Source organism: Podarcis gaigeae (genome assembly GCF_964106915.1).
Source record: "Podarcis gaigeae genome assembly, chromosome: 12".
NCBI classification, from domain to species: Eukaryota; Metazoa; Chordata; class Lepidosauria; order Squamata; family Lacertidae; genus Podarcis; species Podarcis gaigeae.
Genome location: NC_139688.1, coordinates 42,185,935 through 42,212,585, shown reverse-complemented (window position 1 = coordinate 42,212,585; position 26,651 = coordinate 42,185,935). Strand labels below are relative to the sequence as shown.

General features: G+C 42.7%; 1 protein-coding gene across 12 annotated transcripts in view; it reads right to left on the bottom strand.

The window, feature by feature from the left end:
• Window positions 1-26,651, bottom strand: part of RARB (retinoic acid receptor beta) — a 343,315-nt gene that overhangs the window by 9,155 nt on the left and 307,509 nt on the right. For all 12 annotated transcript variants that reach the window (XM_083705963.1, XM_083705968.1, XM_083705960.1 and 9 more), the window contains 2 exons: window positions 8,623-8,783; window positions 4,101-4,277 (listed from right to left, as the gene is read on the bottom strand). In XM_083705963.1, coding sequence (XP_083562089.1) covers window positions 4,101-4,277; window positions 8,623-8,783 — 338 coding nt within the window. The remainder of the gene's footprint in view (window positions 1-4,100; window positions 4,278-8,622; window positions 8,784-26,651) is intronic.

Here is a 26,651-nt window from a genome sequence, read left to right as displayed (position 1 = left end):
TCCCCGGATATGGTCTGCCTGCACATGAGGTCTCCGCCATGCTGGGGCTAAGCAGATATGGGTCTGGTCATGGGCTGGATGAGAGACCACATGGGAAACACATGTATGCTGCCTTGGGTTCCATGACAGGAAAAAGGCAGGATAAGAAATGTTGGGAAATACACAAATCCAGTGACGTGCTCATTACTGGCCTTTTCAATGTATTTGTCCAATCCACTGCTCACTTGCAGATGCAGAAGTTCTAAAGTGCCCACAAAATTCTGAATAAAGAGTTGTATGTACACTCAGACAGAAACGCAGATTTGCGACTATGACCTGTGTCCAGGACGGCTGTCTACCAGCTCCATCTGGTATGCCAGTTGAGACCCTACCTACCTACCTACCTACCTACCTACCTACCTACCTACCAACCAGAGTGGTGCATGCTCTGGTTATCTCCCGCTTAGACTACTGCAATGAGCTCTGTGTGAGGCTACCTTTGAAGGGGACCTGGAAACTACAACTAATCCAGAATGTGACAGCTAGACTGGTGACTGGGAGTAGCCGCTGATCAGGACCACATAACACCAGTCCTAAAAGATCTACATCGGCTCCTAGTACATTTCAGAGCACAATTCAGACCTTTAAAGTCCTAAACAGCTTTGGCCCTGTATATATGAAGGAGCGTCTCTACCCCCATCGTTCAGCCCGGACACTGAGGTCCAGCTCCGAGGGCCTTCTGGTGGTTCCCTCCCTATGAGAAGTGAGGTTGCAGGGAACCAGGCAGAGGGCCTTCTCGGCAGTGACACCCTCCCTGTGGTACATACTTCCATCAGATATCAAGGAAATAAACAACTATCTGAGTCTTAGAATATATCCAAAGGCAGCCCTGTATTGGGAAGGTTTAAATGTTGGATGTTTTATTACGTTTTTACATGTGTTGGAAGTTGCCCAGAGTGGTTGGGGAAACCCAGCCAGATGGATGGGGTACAATTACTACTATATACTAAATGAAACTAAATGAACTACCATATTTTTTGCTCTATAAGTCTCACTTTTTCCCTCCTAAAAAGTAAGGGGAAATGTGTGGGCGTCTTATGGAGCGAATGCAGGCTGCACAGCTATCCCAGAAGCCAGAACAGCAAGAGGGATTGCTGCTATCACTGCGTAGCGACCCCTCTTGCTGTTCTGGCTTCTGAGATTCAGAATATTTTTTTTCTTGTTTTCCTCCTCCAAAAACTAGGTGTGTCTTGTGGTCTGGTGCGTCTTATAGAGCAAAAAATACGGTAAATGAAAGGAAGGAAAAACTGGAAATGTTTGGGGAACTCAATATTTGCAAGTCTGGAATTTATAATGACCCAACTGCACCACAACTGGCTGCCAGGGCCCAATCCACCAAGCTAAGCAAATATTTACAAGGATAAGGAGGGTGTTCTTAAGCAACCAAAATTACAAGTGATTGTGTCTGGCAGCTGACAAGCATTCCTGGAACTGACAGGCTGAAAATAGATGTCAGGCATGTTAAGAGCGAAGGGCTGGAGAGGGAAGTTAAGCTATGTAAACTCTCGCTCAACTTTAAAACAAAACAACAGCAACAACAATATATTAACCATTTTTAAAAAACCATTTGCACTCTCAACCTCTGTTCAGCTCCCTTCTCATATCCCTGCAAAGGAATACGCCCGAGAACTGTGTCATATTTTATAAATTATCAGTACACTTTCCTGGAGGGTAAAGAAGAAGTTAACTATGCCTTATCATAACAGCGCTCACCAAGGCAGGCATGCAGTTCGTAATAAATGGCTCTGTCTTGTGGTGAGACCACACACAAGAAGGAGGCGACGGCAGCAGGCCAGTATGAATGGACGCCGGGAAGAAGAAGGGACTCGGAGACGGGCCTCTTGGGAACTGCAAGGCCAGCTCCTACGATACTTTCCCTCTCCTTTTCCACTGTGCTCTCTTCACCCATATACATCAGTGTCCTACAGGAAGGACTGTTTGCAACAGCTTGTGACAAAGCAATGAGAAGAAAAATGGTCAGAGCAGCTAATATTCTCCTCCCCGGGGATCTAGTGTGAAACTTCAAGGGATTATGGGAGCCGCATTACTTGGACGGGAAACTTTCCTGAACAAACTGTAGGCTGAGCCAAACACAATATGTACAGCAGAGGGCAGAGGAAACAGCTGATGATCTGACACCCATATATTGCAAGCCCAGACTTTCGAGGAGCTGGACTGACCCTAAAGGAAAATGCATGTAGTCAGGGTGGGTGTGTGCGTGTCCTCCAAAATCTAGGCTACAACCCTATCTGGGCAGAGATAACCTTGCCACAGGTAAGCTCCTGGATAGATTACAGTGAGGAGTTACACATGGAAATGCTTTGTAAGCTCCAGGTGGCCCCCGAAAAGCACAGCAAGATCATTAATGGGGACTGGAAGATATAATAATAATAATAATAATAATAATAATAATAATAATAATAATAAATTTTATTTATATCCCGCCCTCCCCAGCCGAAGCCGGGCTCAGGGCGGCTAACAACAATAAAACAGTACAAAAGTACAGCACAAACAACACTCTAAAATCATTCATTATAAAATTGATTCAAATCAAGCCACTGGCAACCATTGTGCCAGAGCTCCACGGAGATTGCCGAGGGAGGGAGTCAGGCTGTGCCCTGGCCAAAGGCCTGGTGGAACAGCTCTGTCTTGCAGGCCCTGCGGAAAGATGTCAAGTCCCGCCGGGCCCTAGTCTCTAGTGACAGAGCATTCCACCAGATTGGAGCCACAGCTGAAAAAGCCCTGGCTCTAGTTGAGGCCAGCCTAACTTCTCTGTGGCCTGGGACCTTCAAGATGTTTTTATTTGAAGAACGTAAGTTTCTCTGTGGGGCATACCAGGAGAGGCGGTCCCGTAGGTGAACATACAACACCAGTGTTTTGTCATCTGTGCTAGCTTCCTGTCTATCTCCAGGCCCAGTTCAATGTGCTAGTCCTAAATGGCTTTGGCGCAGGTTACCAACCTCTTCCTGAAGACCTACCCAGACCTTAAGATATTCATCAGAGGCCCATCACCAGGTTTCCCTGTCTAAAGAAGTGAGGCAGGTACCCAGTACGAAAAGAGTGTTTTCCATTGTGGTACATTCCTTGTGGAACGCTCTGCACACAGAGGTTTAGGGCCAAGCAATTACCTTTTTAATCTCCCAGGTCTTTTACAATTATGTTTCAGTGTATTTTAGTACTCAGCACACATAATTTTAAACTGGATTTTAGTACAGTTTTAGAATGATTTTATCCTACTTGTGTTGGTTTTATATGGATAGTTCTACTAAGTTTATTTATTTAAAAAAATGGATTAATGGGTGGTATATGCATACCTAAGTAAATAAACAAATAGACTAGTTAGAAAAGTATTGTTTATTCTCTTTGCATGATGTTATCTTAAAGAAATTGACATTTGTAGACCGCCACTCTTCTGAAGTCTTCCTCATAGCACTTCTTTGAGGATAACAAAGCCAGATTTAATACCAAGGCTGTGTGTGTGTGCTCTTACACTTCAAGAAAATACATACAATTTTGCAATAGCTTAATGCAAATTCTGGTAAGAAATGTTCTGTGACCCACATAAAGGACAAAAAAACAGCAAATTTGAAGATATTGGCATAGTTTAGTTCTTAGAAAAGGTGAGGATCATCGCCTGAAAAATGAAAATCTTCCTGAGACCCATCCAGCTTTTGGATCTATTGCCCAAACACTTAAACCCTCCACAAACATATTGCAAGCCTAGTTCAGTAGAAACCACATAGATTAAGGCTACTGTTTGTGCCCATGTTGGCTTTCAGCAACATGAAAAGTCTGGTTTCAGTCATTCAAGTTGGGTTGCAGTCAAGTGAAGGATTACAGAATTCGGAAGGAAACATTGCTGCTTCACAAGTCATTTCAGTGGAGCCTACAAAGGATACACAATATAAGTCCCTTTGAACTAAATCACAACTGAAAGAGTTGCTTAGCAGTGGATTGGGCAATTGGCTTAGCAGTGGATTGGGCCATTGGTGTTGTTGTTTAAGCCACCACTAAATGACAGCAAAATGTAAGTGAATCATACCAAAAGAGAAGATACGTACCAAGATGTCCAAGCATGCAGCTTTAAGTAGTGTGATCTGGTCTGCAATTGTCAGACTTGTAAAACCAGGCAGCCGTTTTGCAAATTCCACTATCTTAATAATGCACTTGGTCGCAAGTTCGCTGAATTTGTCCCAGAGCCCAAGGTCCAGCCGAACTCGATGGTCAGCGCTAGAGTTCTAGAAAGAACAGAAGGAATCATAAGATCAGCCAATTTCTGTGCAGCGTAGCTGAATCCATATAAATAATGAAGGGTGGAGAGATCCTGCTACAAGCAATTTCTATTAGCAATCGGAATTGCAGTGAAATTTGCTGCTGGGAATGCTCTTGGTGTAATCATTCAAAAATGAAAGCTGCCATCTGTCAATAAGGCAAAATAATTTTCAGCCTTTCCAAATACCATTGCCATTTTTCTTTCTCTTTAATTATACAGTGTTTATAACCAAGGATTTGAATAAGTGGAACTGGAACACTGGTTTCCATATCTAGGAAAAGGACTATGTCTGGTGGCACCTGATTTCAGCACCATGGCTGTGCTCGTGCATCATGAAAAGTCATAGTTAATAGTCTGCTGTGAATACGCAGAGCACACCAGCCTCCTGACCCTGGGCTAGTGAGCAGAAGCAAGAAAACTTGGCTCAGTGTTAGGTTCAAACTGGGTATCAAACAAACCATGACTGGTAAGCCAAGAACATACACAGATTGTGCTTTGCTTGGAGCAAAACAAACCACAACTATCAGCCAGCTTGGACATAACACTCAACCACGACTTGTTGGTCCTTCTCACTAGCAGGGAGGAGTATATCAGGAGCAAACTGCTAAACCATGGCTTGCTATGACATGCAAAATGCAGTCAGTGTGAGATCTTTTCACATGCTATTGTTTTAGCAAATTAGTTCAAAATAGTTTATCTTGTCTATACACGGGAAGAGTTTCAGCGCTCTGTCAAAAATCAGTGTTATGAACAGATGAGCCATCTGTTATTGAAAAACTAGTGAGCCAATTTTTAAACAATTATACAACTCTGGATTAAAAAACCCCAACACATATGGTATTGGAGAGTGATCTTTTTATCTCAGCGCACAAAGTTCAACAGTTGTGAAACATTTGCCTATCAAGAAAATGAAAGTTGTGATGTTTACTTAACGCATGCAACACTATTCCATGTAGCGGATTTCACTCGGTTTAGCTTTAGAACAACCGAAAATTATTCAGGCTCTTCCAGCCTCAAATAAAGAACAGATCTGTAAAGCACCTGGACTCTTCAAGCTGCCTGCACCTGTGAAATGTAGAATCAAACATATCCCAAGTGTGCCCCTGCTACTGGAAGAAACCCTTCTTGTGTTTTATCAATCATCAATCAATCAATCAATCAATCAATCAATGGCCTGTCCTAAGCACTGTGGACATAAAAGAAAATGACATTGTTTTAGAACATGAAATGAACCTTTCACATGCACAGTGCTGCTAAGAAAGTGGGACAAAGAGGAATGTCTGCAAGAGAGCCCAGCAGCTGAGGGTTCCTGGTTGCAAGAAGAAGGGATTGGGGAGAGGTTCAGTTCAGTTTGCATTTCAAGGAGATTCTGCCTAATCTGCAGTTTGTGAAACAGTACGCAACGGAAGCCCTATCTTCCTTCAAAATTCAGACTACTCTGAAATTTGCAATGCGCTTCTCCAGCCAGGTAATGTGTTGACAAGTGTACTGACTTTCCGGGAAAGTTGGGTGGAACAAACACACCCAGGAAACACGGGAACACTGGAACAGGGGTTGACATTTTAAGTACCTCCTTCTCCCCATTTAAAGCCTTTGTGCCGTCTTTTGAAGGCTTGAATGGGGCTATTGAAAGGCTAGGAAGGTCACGAGACTTGCTGTTGCTAGATCCACGTCTGTGGCCTATTTAAAATGGGTTTAGAATATGGGCATTCTCCGACAAGAACTGGCACAGGAGAGTGCAAAAGACTGGTACCAACTTGATGAATGGGATAACTTGAAAACGAGGCAGAGAAATTCAAAAGGTTCTGATGAACGGTATAGGTAAATTCCAGGTCCTGGAGGAGTCAGACAAACAGGAAGAGGATCACACAGCCATCTTCCCAGCAGCTGAGCCTAGACTCATTTGCTGACAGAAACAAGGCACTTTGTGACCATGCGAAGGAAATGCTTTTGCTTGGGCAGGATAATAACAGGAGGCAGAAGGAAATGTCCCCACAAAACATTTCCTTTAGGAGGCACGGTCCAACAGGAACCTTTCCCACGCATGTTATGCAGAGATGAATTTTGATGCTGAGACTTGCCCTAGGACATTCTGCGGCATAAAGGGGTTAACAGTGACTGCTTTGCTCATGGAAACATTTCCTCCTCCTACCAGTGAGTCTGCATCCTTAAGATTTATTTTAGATCATCCTCAAGGACCTCGGTGAAATACTGTAGGTGGGGGGTGGGGAATAATATCAAGATGTGCAGCCATTCAGGTTGTAATTAAATTTAATAGGCAGTTTATCCACTTCCATAGGGGGGGAAATGGCAGCGAAGAGCAGAGCCTAGAGCAGGAAATCATTTTACAATAGGGTATCCATCTGGAAAGAAGACGTTGCATGAAATCAGCTAGTGTGAACAAAATCTTGACCGGGATCTTATGAGCTCGGTTTATCATGCTCCTCCGCCCACCATTCCTGAGCCAGGGAAGTTTTGACAGAGATGCTTTTGAGCGGATGCCCGGCAGCTTTAACAAAATGCAAATCTGATTTGGCAATTATGCAAGCTGAAGAGAAGAGGTTAGTCGATAAAGCGCCAAGTTCACTTGCTGTTTTATTGCACTGCTTTGCTGTGTTCAAGAGGGACCCAAAATGGCTGTGCCTCATCTTACGAATGCTGAAACCAGAAAGCGCTACAACAACATTTTATACAGTAATCAGAGCTGCTAAAAAGCACCACTTGGAAAAAAAGCACATTTGTAGCCGTTCCCCTCGATATGGAAATATAAAACTGAGTCAGCATTGATATGCAGGCCAAAAGATAAAATATGGAATTAATATAAAAGAAGGTTAAAAGCGGAAATTCCAGGATTCGCTCTCCATGGGTTCTGAGAAGTATCAAACCGGTGGAGTTTTGCTGAATGTTTTACAACAGCATGATTTCTGAGTGTTGTTTTTTTCCAAGAGTGTTCATGCATGCAGCTTAAGGACCACATTTCCCATAGTGCTGCAACAGAGGACATATGGTGGAATAATACTGTAAGGCCCCCTAGTGACATTTTTATCAGCAGAAAAGCCCAGCCATGCTGTAAAATCCAAACACATGGCCATTTTTAAATTTTATTTATTTTTATTTTTCATCCAAATTGATCCCCTTTGGTGGTTTTCTTTTGTTTTTTGCAGCAATCTGCTGCATCTCCGACTAAGAATATAGAATAAGACATTTGTGGAGAGACTGATAGAGTTGCATAGGGGTAAGGACCCACACTTTTTTGTTCCTCAATTCTGTTTAACCCATTGAACACAATTTCTGTTTTTGTTTGGTTGGGAGGGGCCTGACCCACTGAAATGAATGCAGACCTCCTCTAGTCAGCCTATCAGGGGGGTCTCAGCAAATCCTGATTTGTTCTTGACCACTTTGGAGTCCAAAACAACAGTTTGCAAGCGCAAAGCAGATGGGCCGGATTAAACGGGCAGCTCACGAATTTGGGAGGTGACTACCTTATCAAAAGCAACAACACACTATTTTTTGTTCAACAGGGAGCAAAACATTCTGTGTAGATTTCTATGCCAAAAATAGCTTATGAAACATACCATCTTTCCTCATGAAAATACCTCAGAAATTTAAAATGAGGGAACTGTCCAACTAATTATTATTATTATCATCATTATTATTTCTATACGGCAAATTCATGTTAAAATCTATGTGGTGTGCAGAATCTGGGTTAAAACAAAAATAAGTTATCAATATGGTATGGTACTACTATATTATCCAATATAATATGAAGACTGGTCTTGGAATACAAAGCAATCCCCATCAGGGGAAATGTGTTCATTTCTCTTGATAGTCCTAGCAGGAATAAGCAGACTTTTTTCTACACAGCAGAGATTTACAACTCACTCTTCACTTTCCTCTTGCATGTCCTGTAAGAACCTTGTGGTTCTTCTACTCTCGGTAGGCCTCTGTTTTAATGATTCCCACTCTGCTATCATTGATAATTTCAAAATCTTTAGATTTTTGTTTTATTAAATGGATTTATTTAATTTTTTGCCCCATCACCTGGTATGTGGCTCCCTCCTGCTCTCATGCATAGCACTACACAACCTGGATCATACCAACAAAAAGAAAGAAAGAAAGAAAGAAAGAAAGAAAGAAAGAAAGAAAGAAAGAAAGAAAGAAAAAGAAAGGCAGGCTTTTGGTATGAGAAGGCTTCTGCTTCACTGCATGGGGTTGCATTAAATACTTCCTGGTCCCTTCCAGATCAATTAACTTCTGTGATTCTGACAGCCCACCAGACCCCTCCAGTCTTCATGACACACATCTCTTACCGTAGTGTATTTGCCCAGCTGGCAGAGAGAAGGGAAGGTTTCCTGGTGAGATTTTCGGATTTTCTCTGTGAGGTCATCCAACTCTGCCGTCATTTCATAATTCTCCATAAACTCTTGCTTTAAAGGCTCCTTCTTCTTTTTGTTCCTGTCATTTCTGACAGCTGGGAAGGGGGCAAGAAGGGAGGCAGTTCAAGTTTGGCACACTAACCAAAGTCCAACAGCTCCTGGATACAGCAGCAAATGTTAAACAAGCAAAACATACTGAGAGCATCAAAACACCACTAAGGAGCAATAAAATACAATGGGGGGTATAGGAAGCCGTCTTCTACCGAGTAAGATCACTGGTCCTTCTAGCTCAGGATCACCTAAACCAGGGTGGCTAACCTGCACCCATCCAGGTGTTGTTGGACTACAACTCCCATCAGCCCCCAGGCAGCATGGCCAATGGTGAGGCTGATGGGAACTAGAGTCTCACAAGGCCAAGCCTTATGAGGAGCAGTTGAAGGAGCTGGGTATGTTTAGCCTGGAAAAGAGGAGATATGATAGCCATCTTCAAATATCTCAAGGGCTGTCATGTGGAAGAGGGAACAAGCTTGTTTTCTCCTGCTCTGGAGGGTAGGACTCGGACCAATGGCTTCAAAGGGCCAAAGGAGATTCCAACTAAACATCAGGAAAAGCTTTCTGACAGCAAGAGCTGTTTGACAGCAGGACGGTCTCGCTCGGGAGGTTGTGGACTCTCCTTCCTTGGAGGTTTTTAAGCAGAAGTTGGATGACCATCTGCCATGAATGCTTTAGGTAAGATTCCTGCATTGTAGGGGGTTGACTAGATGACCCTTGGGGGACCTTCCAACCATAACATTGTATGATTCTAAGGTCTAGAGAACCACAGGTGAGCCACTCTCAGTCTATGCAAAGTGGCCATGGCTCAACAGGATTGCAGGCAGGAGTCTTTACCCAGGTCTATCTAGAGATGCTGGGGATTTGATCTGGGATTGTTTGCACACAAAGTATGAGTTCTACCATTGAGCTGAAGAATCCTACCCCACAACCCCCAACAACAATAATAACAATAATAATAATACCCTTCATAGTAAATTAACCAGACTGACATTTTATGGTAAGGTTGTTCCTAATACAGTGCAAAGATCTCAGTTCAGTTATTTATAGGCAAACTGCGTGCAACAACACGTGATATTATAATATTCATCACTGGCACTGCCCATGGAATCACTTTGTGCTATAAACAAAGGTGTTTGTACCTCTAAGTCGCCTCCTCTGGGAAACTGCATTTCAATATGTTTTGCTGCAATTTCCATTTCTATATAGGATCATGCCACTTGGTGACCAATTATCACTAGATTAACACCGAGATACCAAACTTAGTAGTACCACAGGGACAAACGTGGATTGTGCAGGCAACATTCTAAGTATGGAGTGGACTGAAATTGTGGTTAGGGTAATATATGCATGGGCTAAGGCACTCTGGGGGATAAACTAAATTAACCAGGTGAGCTCTAAAGGGAATAGCGCTACATCTACACTCTGATGGAGGACTAAGCCAACCGTTAATACAATGCAGGCCCCAATGGAATCAGTATACGGAGTCAGCTACCCATAATCCACAAGAAGCCCAAAATGTGATGTCATTGAATGAGCACTGCACTGGGTCAAATCATGAGTGCCTTGCAATAAGTTACCTAGGCCATCTTAACCAGTGACAACAAGGCTAAACTACAAACTTGGTTTGCTTGTATAGTCAATGAGAGGAGTGTAAATGGAAAATTAAGAACCAAGGGTGGTGAAAATGTTGGACCAGGACTTCATTGGTATTTGGCTGCCCCACTTTGTTAATGGTTATTCTCCTGCTGCCCTTAAAATTGTTTTCTGTGAATCCTTTGGAACTCATTTTATGGACTATGTAGTACGGAGACAGGCTCAAATCCACCTGTCCCTTTTTCTCCCTCTAGGAATAGGTAACCAGTTCACCCACAGAGAAATTCCAACCCACACCATCTGAAAAGACCTTCCTCAGAGGGACGTGAACTGTATGACAAAATAAAGCCAGGACTGCAGTCAAGCCCATCACCCAATAGCAGAAAAGGAACACAGAAACACACACACACACACACACACACACACAAAGCAATTCCCATCTGAATCATCTGGTCCCTGGGAGTTCTTGGCAGCAGCTCGCAAGATTGCCCTAAATAAGGTGTTTGTGTTCTACAAGCTGTTCCAAGCTATTGAGCTAAGTAGCTGCTGAGACCTTATGTTTAGCAAATGTGTCAATCAGCACACAGAAATATATGCAAATGGAGCTCTATGGCAAGAGGCCTGCTGCTCCTTGCAGTGGGAGAGGAGTTTACATAACAAGGAAGCAGGGCAATTCCACTGCCTTGGCACAACGCTGCGTTTGCTACGCTTGACCATCAGCAGCCAGCTAGCTGTTGTCCATCATGCGCTCTGGAAAGGCACAGGAGCCGCGTTAGAACAAAGGTGGCAACCCCATAGGCCACTGCTGCTGTTTTGGGGGGTCAAACATATGTCCTGTGTGTCTGAAGTCACAGGTGGGCAACATCATTTTTGGGTGGCGTGAGTTAGATTTGTGTTCTGAAGCAGTACGGGGAACCTGAGTAGATGGAAAGGGAGGTGAAATATTACACTGACAGCTAACACATCCCTCCAGGTGTCCCTGTTTTCCAGGGACAGTCCCGGATTTGCAGAAGCCATCCCAGTTTCTGATGTGATCCCAGAATGTCCCTTAGCATTCCTTAGGATGTCCCTATTTTCATCAGAGAAATGTTGGAAGGTATGAAGTTACCTGACCCCCAAGCCATCTGAAGGCAGCCCTGTATAGGGAACGTTTTTAACGTTTAATGTTTTATTATGTTTTAATATATGTTGGAAGCTGCCCAGAGTGGCTGAGGCAACCCAGTCGATGGGTGGGGTAAAAATAGGATGATGATGATGATGATGATGATGATAATAGATTCCCTTATTTTCATCAGAGAAATGTTGGAGGGTATGAGCTAAAACACCCTTTAAGTCATGCCTTTTAATGTAATTATGCTATCAAAAAAGCCCCACCCTTTAATGTCAGGCACACTTAAAGCTGCTATCCTGCAAACACTTACTTGGGAATAAGCCCCGCTGAACTAAATGGGGCATACATTTGAGTAGAAATGCATAAAATCTGCACTGTAAGAAAGTCAGTTAGATGAAGCGATAATTTAGCACAATTTATTGAAAATGGTGAGGGGCAATTTTGAAGGTTGTAAAGAACTTCTGGATGAAGAAAGCAACACACATACTCAGTGATATTGCTAATTCAACTTAAAAGTCAATGGCAAGACTCTTCTACAGGCCAGGGAATTAAATAAACATACAAAAATCAGTAAATTCCAAGCTAGTGTTCCCAGAGTGACTGTAACTGCCGTGCTGTGCAAATACAGAATATGTGATTATGCTGTATATTGTATTTTATATAAGTTATATCTTCCCAAAGCTAGTTATCTCTGCACAAATCCCAAGTGCAAGATCATGGGCTTTAATGAAGTCACACCAACTATGAATCTAACTATTGTATTTAACATGCCTGGAGTAATGTTGATATAAGAATTCGTTATAGCCATTAAATACTTAGGACTCAAGGGCTGCAGTATTTCATCGTTCCACTCAGTGTGTTGAATGGGAGGCAGAATGCTTTGGAGAGCCAGGCTATTAAAGGGGAAACACTGGCACATATGTACACACCGGGTGTATATAGCTGTACTCACACGTTTAACTACATGCAGGGCCAGCCCAAGACATTTTGGCACCTGAGGCAAACCACAAAACCGTGTCCCCCCTGTCAGGGAAAGAGGAGTGAGTGAAGAACAGCGGGAAGAAACAAATCAACTTTACACAGTGGCTGAAGTGGGAACCAAAAGGCTGCCACCAGGGGGAAAGGGGGTTGCTCTGAATCCCACCAGATGGGTGTAGACCCTAGGGTACAAGACAACACAAGACAACAGCCCACACCATTTTCTCCCTGGGAGGAGTCCAGCAATGCCTCCTATTCACCAAGAGACTTCTGTAGAGTTGGCATGGGGGTAATGACAGCTCCCCACATGAAATGGGGGGTGCCTTTTGCGTGGTCAAGCGCAGCCCCCCGGATCCCAGTGTGGCTTGCAGTTGTACGGGCTGGCTTCACCCTGGAGGTCTCCGCCTACCCCAGCCAATCGCCCAATCCCGCCTAGGGAGGCGTTGCCAGGGGATTGTCCAGGTAAGGGGAGAGACTGCCCTGCCCACACAACAGAAGGTGAATCTTACCTACAAAGCGTGAGTTGGCTCCGGACCTTCTCCCACCCTGCCCTCCCTCAGTTGAGCCTTCTTTTGCAGGTTAACCTCTTCCCCACAGGTATGCGGGTGCTGCTATGTCATGGTTGTTGTTGAAGGGCTGGAAAGGAATTTCCCTGCATTGGCAGGTTTTGTCTTTCCCATAGCAAAAAGTCACAACTTTGGCGGTTTCAGGCCTTGGGCAGAATCCTTTAGCATATCTTCCCTCAATGGGGGGGGGGGTTTGAAGCAGTGACCCATGGCCCCTTTTCGGTGGTGATCCCAGAATTCCCCATTAAGGGAGTCTTGAGGGCCATACGCCAAGAAATTGTCATTGCTCTCACCTCCAATGGGGACGAAACGGGGGGCAGGCTCTCTGCTTGAACAGATGTTCTCCAGAGCCAGCCCAATCCCCACACATTCTGAATAACCCGGACGTTCCCCAGATCCCCAGCTGGGGACTAGGAAGGATAAATGCCCAATGCCTGAGCCAAGGTCTCCCTACATCTGAAACTCAATAAAGTTGTGGCAAATTTTAATCCCGTAGCACGTTGTCTTGAGTCACTATTCCATTCGGGGGTTGCCTGGCTTTGGGGGGACTCCGCCTGTCCAAGCAATGCTGCAGGGGCAAGGGCAAGTCTGTTCTCCAAGGAGTGTGCTGCAGCTGTTACTGCCACTGCCGCAGGAGCAGTGGGTGATGAGTTGCTTGGAGGCTGGATCTTTGCTGCCCCTGTAGATCCTGACACCTGAGGCAGTTGCCACACCTTGCCTCACGGGTTGGTCGGCACTGCCTAATGGCAGGCAGTGCCTAAATCTATCTAAAAATAGAATAGTAGGGTCATCTCATACAGTGGTACCTCCAGTTGCAGATGGGGTCCATTCCAGAGCTGTAGTCGGATCCTGAGTTTTCTGCAACTGGAGGGACCGCTTCTGCGCATGTGTGCGTGGGGGTAGAGCGCTTCTGCGCAAGTGGCAAAACCTGGAAAAATACTTCCAGGTTTGCCGTGTACATATCCTGAAGGATACGTAACCGGAGGTGAACGTAAGTAGAGGTGCCACTGTACTTGATTTTGCATTCAAAGCAAGCCTACCCAGCCACTCTGGGCAGCTCCCAACAGAATATTAAAAACATAATAAAACATAAACCAATAAAAGCTTCCCTAAAGAGGGCTGCCTTCAGATGTCTTCTGAAAGTCAGATAGCTGTTTATTTCCTTGACATCTGATGGGAGGACGTTCCACAGGGTGGGCGCCACAGCCGAGAAGGCCCTCTGCCAGGTACCCTGTAACGTCACTTCTTGCAGTGAGGGAACCGCCAGAAGGCCCTCGGAGCTGGACCTCAGTGTCCGGACTGAACGATGGGAGTGGTACAGCTGTCTAAGGTGTCCATTCAAGAGCTTAATGTTTGAAAGGTACTCCTTTCACGTCAGAATCAGCTGCTGCTACTGACAGTTGACAATGGTGAACCACCTGGCATTTTAATTGTCCACAATCTAGCATCAAAGCAAGGCTTTGTAGGAAATCAAAGCAGTGAACAACTCACAGATCCAGCCTCCCAGCACGGATGATGCAGGCCGGCATAAGCGGCACATCCTGCCAGGGTGCTAGGGTCCTGGGAGCTGCCAGATGGTGCTGTGTGCTGACATCAGCCCTGTGCTTATTGGTCAGCATGGAGGACCTACCTAACAGAATAGACATTTTAAAGTCTTTGAGAGAAGGCAGACCCCACAAGGGTCCTTATTTTCCAGGGACAGTCCTGCATTTACAGAAGACATCCCGGTTTCTGATTTGATCCCAGAAATATCCCGCTTTTCCTTAGGACATCCCTATTTTCATTGGAGGAATGTTGACAGGTATGGAGTAATGTGACCCCTGAGCCAAGGAGATGAGTAACTATACAACGTTTAGAAAACACCTGAAGGCAGCCCTGTACAGGGGTATCTCGGGTTAAGTACATAATTCGTTCAGGAGGTCTGTTCTTAACCTGAAGCACCACTTTAGCTAATGCTCCCCCCCCCCGCTGCTGCCGCACGATTTCTGTTCTCATCCTGAGGCAAAGTTCTTAACCCAAGGTACTATTTCTGGGTTAGCGGAGTCTGTAACCTGAAGCGTATGTAACCTGAAGTGTATGTAACCTGAGGTACCACTGTATAGAGAAGTTTTTTAATGTTTAATGTTTTATTATGTTTTTTTTTTTGTATGTTGGAAGCCACCTGGTCAGATTTATTATTATTATTAACATTATTATTATTACTATTATTATTACTACTACTACTATTAACTTCTTGAAGTCTGCCACCTTGCTGTTTCCTACATTTCCCCCCTATTATGTTCTTTTTCATCACTTCCTCTTAAGATATGCTGAATTTGCCTTAAGGGGGGAAAAAAGATTAAGATGATCAGCTTGGGCTTAGTGCCAGAATCTGGTAATAGCTGTACATTTCATTTATGATTTACAGACTACCCTCACTACTGGAAAGGAAACTTCCAAGCAGGAGTTTATAGAATGCGAGAGCAGACAGAAGGAAGGAACATCCTTCCTTCTCCCGGGTTGTTCTTAAGAAACAAGTTTATGCTTTCACTTTTGGTGCCAAAATGGGGGCACTGGAAGGGAAAGGAGGGTTGGCAACCTCAGAATCTATCCTTCTGGGGGCACGAAAGGATGGTGCTCTCTGTCATCCAAAGAGGGAGCCTTGTCAAGGAGCCCAGTCTGCAGGGGGCATGTTAGGAGGGGAGAGTACCTCGTTGAACCGTCTCTTGTTTCGGTTAAGACATTTGTCTGCTTGTGATCCAGTTTATTCGAGAATGTGGTACACAAAATAATCGTGTGCAGGACTGCATGGTATTTGGCTGAGGTGAAGAAGAATAACTTCTAGGTTTAAAATTCATCATGGGCACACACACACGCACACACATTCACATGCAAATAGTACCACAGATTTAATGAAGGGTGTAAGATGCCTGACCAACTATTGAGTTGTTGTTGTTGTTGTTGTTGTTGTTGTTATTGTTGTTGTTGCTGTTGTTGTTATTATTATTATTGAAAACCAGATGACACTAACTGATACATACACAAGGCACCCACAAAGATAAGGCTAATATGCACATTTTTAAAACACAAACATCCTAACTGAATTTTCACACTGATACATTTAGAATTTAATATACACTGAATATATCTAGGGGCTTGATACATTCAGATATATCAGAGGCTTCCCACATCACAATTTCAACGCTGTTTGAAATGAGATGTTATAGAGTACTGTATAAATATTCAGTACATGCAGACATGTATTAAAGTAAAGCAGGTTGCAAAAAATACAATATAATAAAATATATTGTGTAGTATCCAGCACTATCTGAACCAGCTTCCAAAAATGTGGAAAGAGCTTTCTTTTTTTCTCTTTCCCCTCACCTCACCCCAAGCCTGCTGCAGCCCTTGAAATCTGTTCCACTAGTGAACAGACACCTTTTCCAGTTATGGACTGAGTTATTCTACAGATGCAAATAAAAATTAAGGTACTGGAAACTGGTACACTGCTGGTTTTCTCTAGGTGCAGATATGAGGCAAAGCCCTCAATGCTTTCACACATAAAGACATTTCTTTAGTAGATTTGTGATTGCTAATTTTTAGCATCCTCTCACAGTAGGAAAGGAGGCAGTAAGCTTTGGAGGAAACCCAAATGCTTTAAAGGACTCGGACAATGCATGAGCCATGTGTACATCACAATTTCTAGACCCTGCCAACAACACAGAGAGACTGAATTCTGTCTGGTTTCCATGTACTTTTCATTCATTACATAATTCTTGCTATATTGCTATAAACTTGATCTATTATAACCTTCAGTACTGTACATTAAATGACATTGAAAATTAGATTATTCTGATTATTAGAGAAGTGAAAAAGGTACTAAACATCTGTAAGCCTCATAATCAATCACTGTATCCATCCGAGTGCAATAAAAATCAATCAGGAGCTAGTGCATTTAAATCTAATTTTTTAAGCATGACATTTGCCTCCAAGTTTCTTTCTTTAAATGTCACCCTTTTCTAGTACAATGATTGATTCTATCCCCAGGGACAGCCCGTGAACACGAGCAGTTTCATCTACTCTGTGGAACAGATATTTACCCCCTAAATATAAAAAATAACAGTGAGCACGACATTTTCCTTAAGCAAAGAGATATTAGTACTAATTGCTAGATGCTGAATTATCAGGTACAAGTGGTGAAAATACATCCTGGTCATTTTCACTGTCAACATTATGTGTATTTTTATAGACAACAGATTAATGCATCACAGTGCAGGTTTTCTCCTAGAGGAATAGAGGCAGTCATTCAAAATAAAAGCTTATGTGGATTTTTAAGCAAGGAGTGGAATAATTAAGTTAAAGTGAACAATGAATTGCCATTATTAGGCTGCTATTAGGCAGAAGACACACCCATAATTAGGGATACATGAAGTTTTCCATTTCAGTTTCTCATTTGTCAAATCAAAAGTTCAAATAAAAAAAAAATTCCACATCAGTTTGTGAGTTAGTTAGTTGGGTTTTTTTTAAGTCCTCATGAAAATTCACCAGTGTTAACTGCATATAGGTTTGTATGCAATTCTGCCTAAAATAGTCTGGAATATTATCATTGCAAAGAGTACCCAAATTCAAAATTGTCATCTAAGAGCAAAGTCCCAACGCATAGTCCAGGCATAGGCAAACTCGGCCCTCCAGATGTTTTGGGACTACAAGTCCCATCATCCCTGACCACTGGTCCTGTTAGCTAGGGATGATGGGAATTGTAGTCCCAAAACATCTGGAGGGCCGAGTTTGCCTATGCCTGGACTATGCGTTGGGACTTTGCTCTTAGATGACAATTTTGAATATGTTCTTTTCTGCCCGGTCTACAAAAAGAACAACAGCTGCCTTGAAACAACCACCACCACCATTTGGGCTGCAACCCTACACCTGGAAGTTTACCTGGGTGTTAAGTCCCCTTAAACTCCATGACGCTTACATCTGAGTAGACATGTATAGGCTTTGGCTGTTAATGTTTCTATTGAGAAATCTGAAAAATCCCAAGTATTTAAACCCTGAGACAGAGGCCACGAGAATGTCATTAGTAAGTTGTCTCATCCGATTCCAGCTGCTCAAATGCCCTTTGGAGCTACCTTCTTGAAGCCAATGCCCTTTGGACTTATGGTTTTGAAATCTGGAACAGCAATTTCCATGGACAGTGGATTACAGGAATAAATAGCCAAATTTGACCTTCCTAGCATACATCACTCAAAGGTTGGTCATCTAAGAATGTATAAATATTACATTAATGCTCCCTAAAAGTCAGGAGAAAGCCTCCTAATTTGGAGAAATTTGGTTTCCAGAGGTCAGCAGATCAGTTTATTGGATTTTTGAAATGAGAAAACATTGATAGCACTGCCTGCTATCAACCCTCTGTTGATAGTAATTAGCTTAATTTTACATGCTCAGCCTTGTTTAGGTAGGCTTGAATAAAGTACAGTCATACCTTGAAAGTCAAACAGCTTAGTACTCGAAGATTTTGGCTCCCGAACATCACAAACCCAGAAGTGACTGATCCAGTTTGCAAACTATTTTTGGAAATAGAACACCTGACGGAGCTTCTGATTGGCTGCAGGAGCTTCCTGCAGATTCCGTTCCAGGACTTCCAGAACAGATTCCGTTCAATTTCCAAGGTACGACTGTACTTTATAACATTTAGCACTGGGATGGATGGAACAGTCTGTTTTTGCTCTATATCAGTTTCATTCAAAAGTCTGTTCTGTCCCATTTCCACATTAATTTGCATTTTATTTTATTTTTTTTAAAAAAACAACCCACAGAAATGTTGTTTGAGAAAGTAAAAAGGTAAAGGACCCCAGACAGTTAAGTCCAGTTGCGAACGACTCTGGGGTCGCAGCGCTCATCTCACTTTACTGGCCAAGGGAACCAATGTTTGTCCACAGACACTTTTTCCGGGTCATGTGGCCAGCATGACTGAGCCACTTCTGGCGAAACCAGAGCAGTGCACAGAAATATCGTTTACCTTCTTGCTGGAGCAGTACCTATTTATCTACTTGCACTTTGACGCGCTTTCAAACTGCTAGGTTGGCAGGAGCAGGGACCGAGCAACGGGAGCTCACCCCGTCACCGGGATTCAAACCACCGACCTACTGATTGGCAAGCCCTAGGCTCAGTGGTTTAGACCACAGTGCCACCCGCGTCCCTGTTTGAGCAAGTACAGGATTTAAAAAATTGGAGAAATGCATGATCCAAAGAAAAATTATGTTCCAACCCATTCATTAAGTGCAAATCAGAATTCACAGAAATCACATTCCTAATGCAACCTACAATTCTTTTTTAAAAAAATGAAATAAAAGATATTAAACAACAGATGTTCTTATTTCAAACACATCATCCTTATTTCAAACAACTGATGCAAACAGTCAAATAATAGAAAGTGGAGAATTACTCTCATTCCTTGAACTTACAGAAGTGTTGCTTCTGAGAATATCAGAAATACCTTGCCTTCATGAAAAGGAGGCCCATTGCATTCAATAACCAATCGCTTTGTCCTTGAACTTGGAGATGGAGTGACATATAACAGGCTCTGAAGCAATGTGCTGTTTGTGATGTCCATGCAATAAAGAACATGTCATCTCCACTCACGTTGTTCTTATGAAATGATGCAATGTAATGGCTTAGACTGTGAGCTTTAAACAAGGAAGTTGCTGGTTCAAATTTCATACTACAATTCAGGGGATGCTCTTATGATAGCCACAATCACTCAGTTTTCTATTTATAATTAACTTAATTATTGTAGTGCATACGTAGGGGGTATGTATTTCAAAATGATCACAACAATGCAGAATAATTGTCACTGTAAGCATGAGAATACCGAACATTTTGCAGAGATTCACTTACTAATTTGATTTGGGCTAATCTGTTTTTCTAAATGTTAATAGTTTGGTTCCCTAAGGACTCATAGTCTAGGATGAATGGAACCTGTGGTCTTCCAAATGTTGGACTATGGTTCCTATTATCCCTGATCATAATCCACAGGGGTGCCAACCTGAATAAAGTATTCAATAATTGCTCACAAGATGCAGTACACACAGTGCACACACATTTGAATGGCAATGCCCATCAACTTTTCGGGAAGGCCATCCTCTCAAATATTTTATTTGGGACCTCAGCCCCTAGAAGCTGGCTCCTGTGATTGACCATGGTGGATGTGGCTGATGGGACTTGTAGTGCAACCAAGCGAATGGTTTGACAGACAAAAGAGTCAAGGGAAATGAAATGACATTGTTAATTTTAAACATAAAAGGTAAAGGGACCCCTGACCATTAGGTCCAGTTGTGACCGACTCTGGGGTTGCAGTGCTCATCTCGCTTTATTGGCCAAGGGAACCGGCGTACAGCCATTTCCACATTAATTCGCATTTTATTTTATTTTTTTAAAAAAAAACAACCCACAGAAATGTTGTTTGAGAAAGTAAAAAGGTAAAGGACCCCAGACAGTTAAGTCCAGTTGCGAACGACTCTGGGGTTGCAGCGCTCATCTCACTTTACTGGCCAAGGGAGCCAATGTTTGTCCACAGACACTTTTTCCGGGTCATGTGGCCAGCATGACTAACCCACTTCTGGCGAACCACAGCAGCGCACGGAAACGTTTACCTTCCCGCCGGAGCGGTACCTATTTATCTACTTGCACTCTGACGTACTTTCAAACTGCTAGGTTGAAAGGAGCAGGGACCAAACAATGGGAGCTCACCCCGTCGCGGGGATTCGAACCGCCGACCTTCTGATTGGCAAGTCCTAGACTCTGTGGTCTAACCCACAGCGTCACCCGCGTCCCAATTTTAAACATAGTGTAAAACAATAGTTTCAGTCGGGATTGTGCATTATAGATCACTACAACTGCTAGGAAGTCCATCTTTCCAAAGGTGGAATGTTTATTAGAAATCCAATTTTTAGCAATCTGAAGTTGTGTACACACCATAGATTTAAAGTACAGTGGTACCTCAGGTTACGAATAGTCCTGCTTACGAACACTTTGGGTTACGAACTCTACAAACCCGGAAGTAGGTGTCCCAGGTTGCGAACTTTGCCCCAGGATACGAATGCAATCTGCTTCTGGGGCCGCGGGAGGCCTATGTAGGGAATGCGCACCTCAGGTTAAGAATGCTTCGGGTTAAGAACGGACTTCCAGAACAAATTAAGTTTGTAACCTGAGGTACCACTGTACATGGTCCCCCCCCAAAAAAAAACCTTGAGAACTGTAGTTTACCCCTAAGAAAGCTACAATTACAAACTACAGCTCCCATATGTGTGGTGTTTACAAAGCCTAGATGTTTTCAGTTGTCCCAACCCTAACTTTGCAAATAGTGTGCTGTGAATAATGAAGATTTGACCACCTTTATCAATACAGCACATTTTATTTCTTGCACTTGTAAACCAGCTGCTCTAGAAACACCCTTTCTTGACATCAACGTTTGTAGAACATGATAACTTCAACACTCCCACACCAATTTAACTTGGTTCAATAGAAAGAAAAAGATTTTCCTACTTTGTCCTATCCAACATGCAATCTCCAATCTATTTTGCTACAGTGATATTTTATAATAATTCTTCCCCCATCCCATCTACATCCCATCAATGGCTACTATTAACGCCTGCAAATATCTGCAGAAACATGCATTCCAGATGAAAATCTTAGCAACCAGATACCAAAATTGCTCTACGCCAATGGTTTATGATTTAAAACCTGTTCAAATGTGCTTCCCCCCCCCCCAGCTGATTCAGCTGTGATCCTAAGGAATATCCCAAGCCAATAATTATCAGACTGGTTTAAAAGCTGCAGTTTGCAACATATGGTCCAGACTCTCCAAAATTCTCATTTGATCTACTGATAATCTTCTCACTTTTCACTTTCTGCTATACTCTTTTAAGTGAAATTGTTTTAAGAATAACAAAGGCTGATCTAATTTACTGATCAAAACAAGTGGCAAAGGAGATGAGGTTGGCGACAGTTGTTTCTGGAAACAATGCATTTTTCAAAAGGAGAGTGGCATTTTTTGTTGTTGTTGATTTAAATTCAACATTATTACAGAAGATCCTGGATAATTTCAATGGGGAGACTTCTTGCAAACCAGGAAGCTTGTTTCGATAAGGCAAAGAAGCAGCAGTCCACCACAGAGTTAACTCAATAAAATGATGCTTTCTACTTGGATTAACTGACCCAGTTTCCAGACTCCTGCATGGAAAACAAAAGATGAAACTTGGGTATTATACAGAATGGAAAGCAAAGGACAGGGTGTTCCAGCTCACTGAAGGCAGACCCTTTCCCCTCAAGCCTATTGTCTGGTTTCAACAAGTGGCCACTCATTAGATGATGGTGGTGGCCCACAAGGAGGCCTGAGCTGGTTGTAATTTACATCACAAACGACTGCACATGGTATGGTATAATTTGGCAGAGCTGCTGATCTCTACTCCCAGAGAAGAAGAATGCATGGCTGATGATCCTGCTCTCTCCGGGCAAAACCACTCAAGCTGATAGTACAAGTTTCACCAGGGAAGTCTTGGGGATGCAGCTTGTCCATACTCCATAAAAAGGAACTTTCAATCAGAATTAAAGAGATCAGAAACAGGCTGTGGAATTTGGCAGATCTTTCTGTTCTCCAGAACGCAAGCATACCTATCTTCTTCAGAACACTTTCACAGGAATAATATCCCAGTTTCAGAAGGCCCTGCCCCTTGAGATTTGGCTGGCACCAGTTCCAGCACCTTTCAGATGGGCACCACTGCCATTCTAAGAGAACGATGGAGGTGTTCGTGGTGAGTTCCTGCACCTCTTTTTCTAGAAAAATAGCACTGACTGGCACAAAGGTGACTCATCTTCAACCAGCAGCTAAAAAGACCTTCCTCTTCCTCCATGCATTCTAGGTATGCATGTATTTGGCCTGCACAATGTTATAGAGATCAGTGTCCGCATTTAAGCACAACTGATTATTCTGTTTGTTTTAATAGCATTGTATTTTGTGCCTTTACACTGTTGTTACACGTCGTTAATTCATTTATGATGAATGGAAGGGTATAAAGTCTAACCATAACAACAACTAATAATAGTGCTGTCACTGAAAGAAGTGAAGCAACACCCTTTTCTGTAATTTTTCATTTCTAAAAAAAGAGAGATGATATTATTCACTCCATGTTATGTACTGCAGAATAACTATAACTTCAGCTCAATTTCAAATCAGTATTCCGTATTGCTACTGAACATAACGTTATCATAGTTAATGAATAAAGGTCATTTGCCTTCAATGGAAGTAAGTCAGTTTGTTGTTTTAAAGCGAAAGTGTACCCACTGTTCACTGCGCACACCAGCTGATGCACAAATCAGACATGCATGATCACATTCGTGTACCATTATTTGTTTTAAAAATATGGATGTGGGGGCTACGCTATTTTTTTACGAAATGTAATGATACAGAAATATGACACTACATTTAAGGCTGCAGTTCTGATCTCACTGAGTCCAATACAACTTACATCTGAGCAGGCATGATGAGGATTGCTCACTGTAAACATATAAACTAGTCTGGCTCTTCAGAAAGCTGTGGGGTGAGGTGTAGAGTAGACTGTCAGACTAAGGTAAAGGTAAAGGGACCCCTGACCATTAGGTTCAGTCGTGACCGACTCTGGGGTTGTGGCACTCATCTCGCTTTATTGGCAGAGGGAGCCGGCATACAGCTTTCGGGTCATGTGGCCAGCATGACTAAGCCGCTTCTGCCGAACCAGAGCAGCGCACGGAAACACCATTTACCTTCCTGCCAAAGCAGTACCTATTTATCTACTTGCACTTCGACGTGCTTTCGAACTGCTAGGTTGGCAGGAGCTGGGACCGAGCAACGGGAGCTCACCCCGTAGCGGGGATTCGAACCGCCGACCTTCTGATCGGCAAGTCCTAGGCTCTGTGGTTTAACCCACTGCGCCACCCGCATCCCCGACTGTCAGACCAGATGTGAGCAAAACTAGGTTCAAATCCCCACTGAATCGTCAGGCATACTAAATGATCTTGGGCCAATTACCAAATCTCACCCTAACCTACCTCACTGGGTTGTTGATAGGATAGAATGGGAGGCAACTACTATGAACTCAGAGCACAAAAAAGTCATACCAATTGCCTTAGCAGTGTTTAACATTTTTCAGTCTCCACACAGTCATCTGACATCTGGTTTTCCTTCTGCAGTCCCACTATCTGATTTCTGGGATTCCATGATAATGCTTTTGTTTATTTTTAGACCTTATAAGTGGAACAGTAGAAGGGGAAGGGGGGAAAATAGAATATGGTTGTCTTCATTCTAACTTCAGTGCTGGAGAACAGACTATTTGTGCAATTGCATGACATTCACTGCATAGTTAGCATGCTCAGTACGGAGGCAAATGGTGCAACTCTTGCTTTTGCACACCATTCCACATGTTTTGGAGTCCCATGAAGCACTTACCTAGTCAATAGGCATTATCTGTCCAGGCTGTCATTTTAATACAACCCTAATGATTATTCCTCCCTCTGCTTTGAACTTGGATATACAAACACAACTGGAACACTTGTAATTCCATCCTTAAGACTTCCCCATCTGTGCAGAGTTCAGTATCTAAATTATTTACTTTTACTGTATAACAAATAAATACAGATTTGGCTTTAAAAGAGCAGTGAGAAAACTCAAGTAAATGATTTTTATTTTATTTTTTGCACCCTTGGTGTCCTCCATCCCACACAGTTAGGCTACAGTTCTGCACACCAATGAAACTACTAGCTAAAGTGCTGGGCTTGGGTCAATTAAGGCTGCACTTCTAACCCCACTTACCTGAAGGTGCCCCCATTTAATTCAATAGGACTTGAATAAACCTAGCTAACATTGCCCTGTAAGTGGTTGTGGACTTTTCTCAAGTTCAATTTTCTGTCTGCAAAATGGAAATAGTAGGAACCTACCCTGCAAGGTTACCAAAAGAATGAATAACAATTGTAAACAGGCTGCGGGTTGCAAGTGATGTGTGCATGATCTCTACAGCCAGCAAAGCTAAGTCTCTTGGCAGTCTTAGTACTTGTATCCATGTATTTTAGAAATCATTAATTACTGGTCTCATGAAAAAATATTGATAGCCCATTACTAAAAAAATTAGTAACCCAAAATTACAAATTAAGAATATGTATGTTGGACCCTAATTACATTTGTTAAGCTAACTCACTGGATGAATGGGGGGGGGGGAGAGAAAGGCTGTAAAGAAGCATAGCTCAGATAAATTCTTAAAATATTACAGTAAAGACCCTATTCTAGAAGCAATGAATTAGACAAAAGTAATGACTAATTAGAATTGAAGTTTTTATTGTGAGTTAATTTGATGCAAAGTTTTTCAAATTAAATGGTTGCAGGAAGTAAGGGTCATTATTTTTAATGAAGATTTACAATAAGAATTCTAAATGGATATGTGTGATTAAGAAGAAATGGTTGTAATTTAGTAGTTTTGTAACAGAGAAATGGGACAAAAATAAATATCTAAGTCTGATGCAGAAATTTATGAAAGAAAGAAGCATCTTGGCAGTGCACCTTCTATGCAAAACCTGGATCAAGAAAACATTCAGGGAGAAATTTCCAGTGTAAATTACCCATCTTTTTGAATTCACTTCTATCCAGAGGTTGTAAAAACTTTGAGGTTAGATGCACGGTAACATTTGGGGGAAGAAGCAAACATTTTGTAAGTTGGACTGAACTGGGGATGAGGAGTACTTAGAATCACAGAATTTGTAGAATTGGAACGGACCACGGGGGTCATCTAGTCCAACCCCCTGCAATGAGGGATTATTTTGCCCAACATGGGGCTCAAACCTATCATCCTGAGATCAAGAGTCTCATACTCTATCAATTGAGCTAGCCCAGCTGTCAGTCCACTGGCTTCAAAAAGGGGCTTCCGGTTCCGCTCCACCTTAATGGAGGCAGCCCCCACGACAGCGGGAGATCGTAGGCCAAGAAAAAACAAGGGTGACTGAGGGTTAATCATCCTTGCAAATTTCTCCCAGGGACGAGGGAACGGGCTTCACTTGCAGTGCGGCTTCGTACCTGGTTCTCGCTCCGGCATGGATGGGGGGGCGCAGGGAGGCGCTGAGTACAAAAGCACTGAGTACAAAAGCCTGGCAAAAACCCTCCAACGCCGCCGTTAAGAAGCGTAATTAATTAATTAGAGCGTAATTGGACTAAAGTACAGGACTTTAAGGTTTGGAATTTGAGATGAGATTTCATTTGGTGCAAAAGACAGTGGGGGGGGGGGAGCCTACAGTTTCTTTATTTAAAGTTTTCTTCTCTACATTTATGATTTGGCAACCCTCCTCTGAATGTTAGTTCAAATTATATTTGTACAAGTTAAGATGGAAGAAATTGGATTATAAATATGGAATATAACATCAAATGGAGCTATGTGTAAAAAAAAGGAAAAGGGGAGGGAAGCTCTATTTTACAAAAGGTTTACAATGGAAACTTAGAGCTGACTCTTCCCTATCCTTTATTATCTACGAACTGAATAACACTAAGCAAACTGAATAACACTAAGAGAACATGGATTTTAATTTAATTAGAAGGATAATTCCTCATATATCTTCAGTTGGAAGGAAGGATGAAAGGAGTCTGTGAACTGCCAAGGAACTGATAA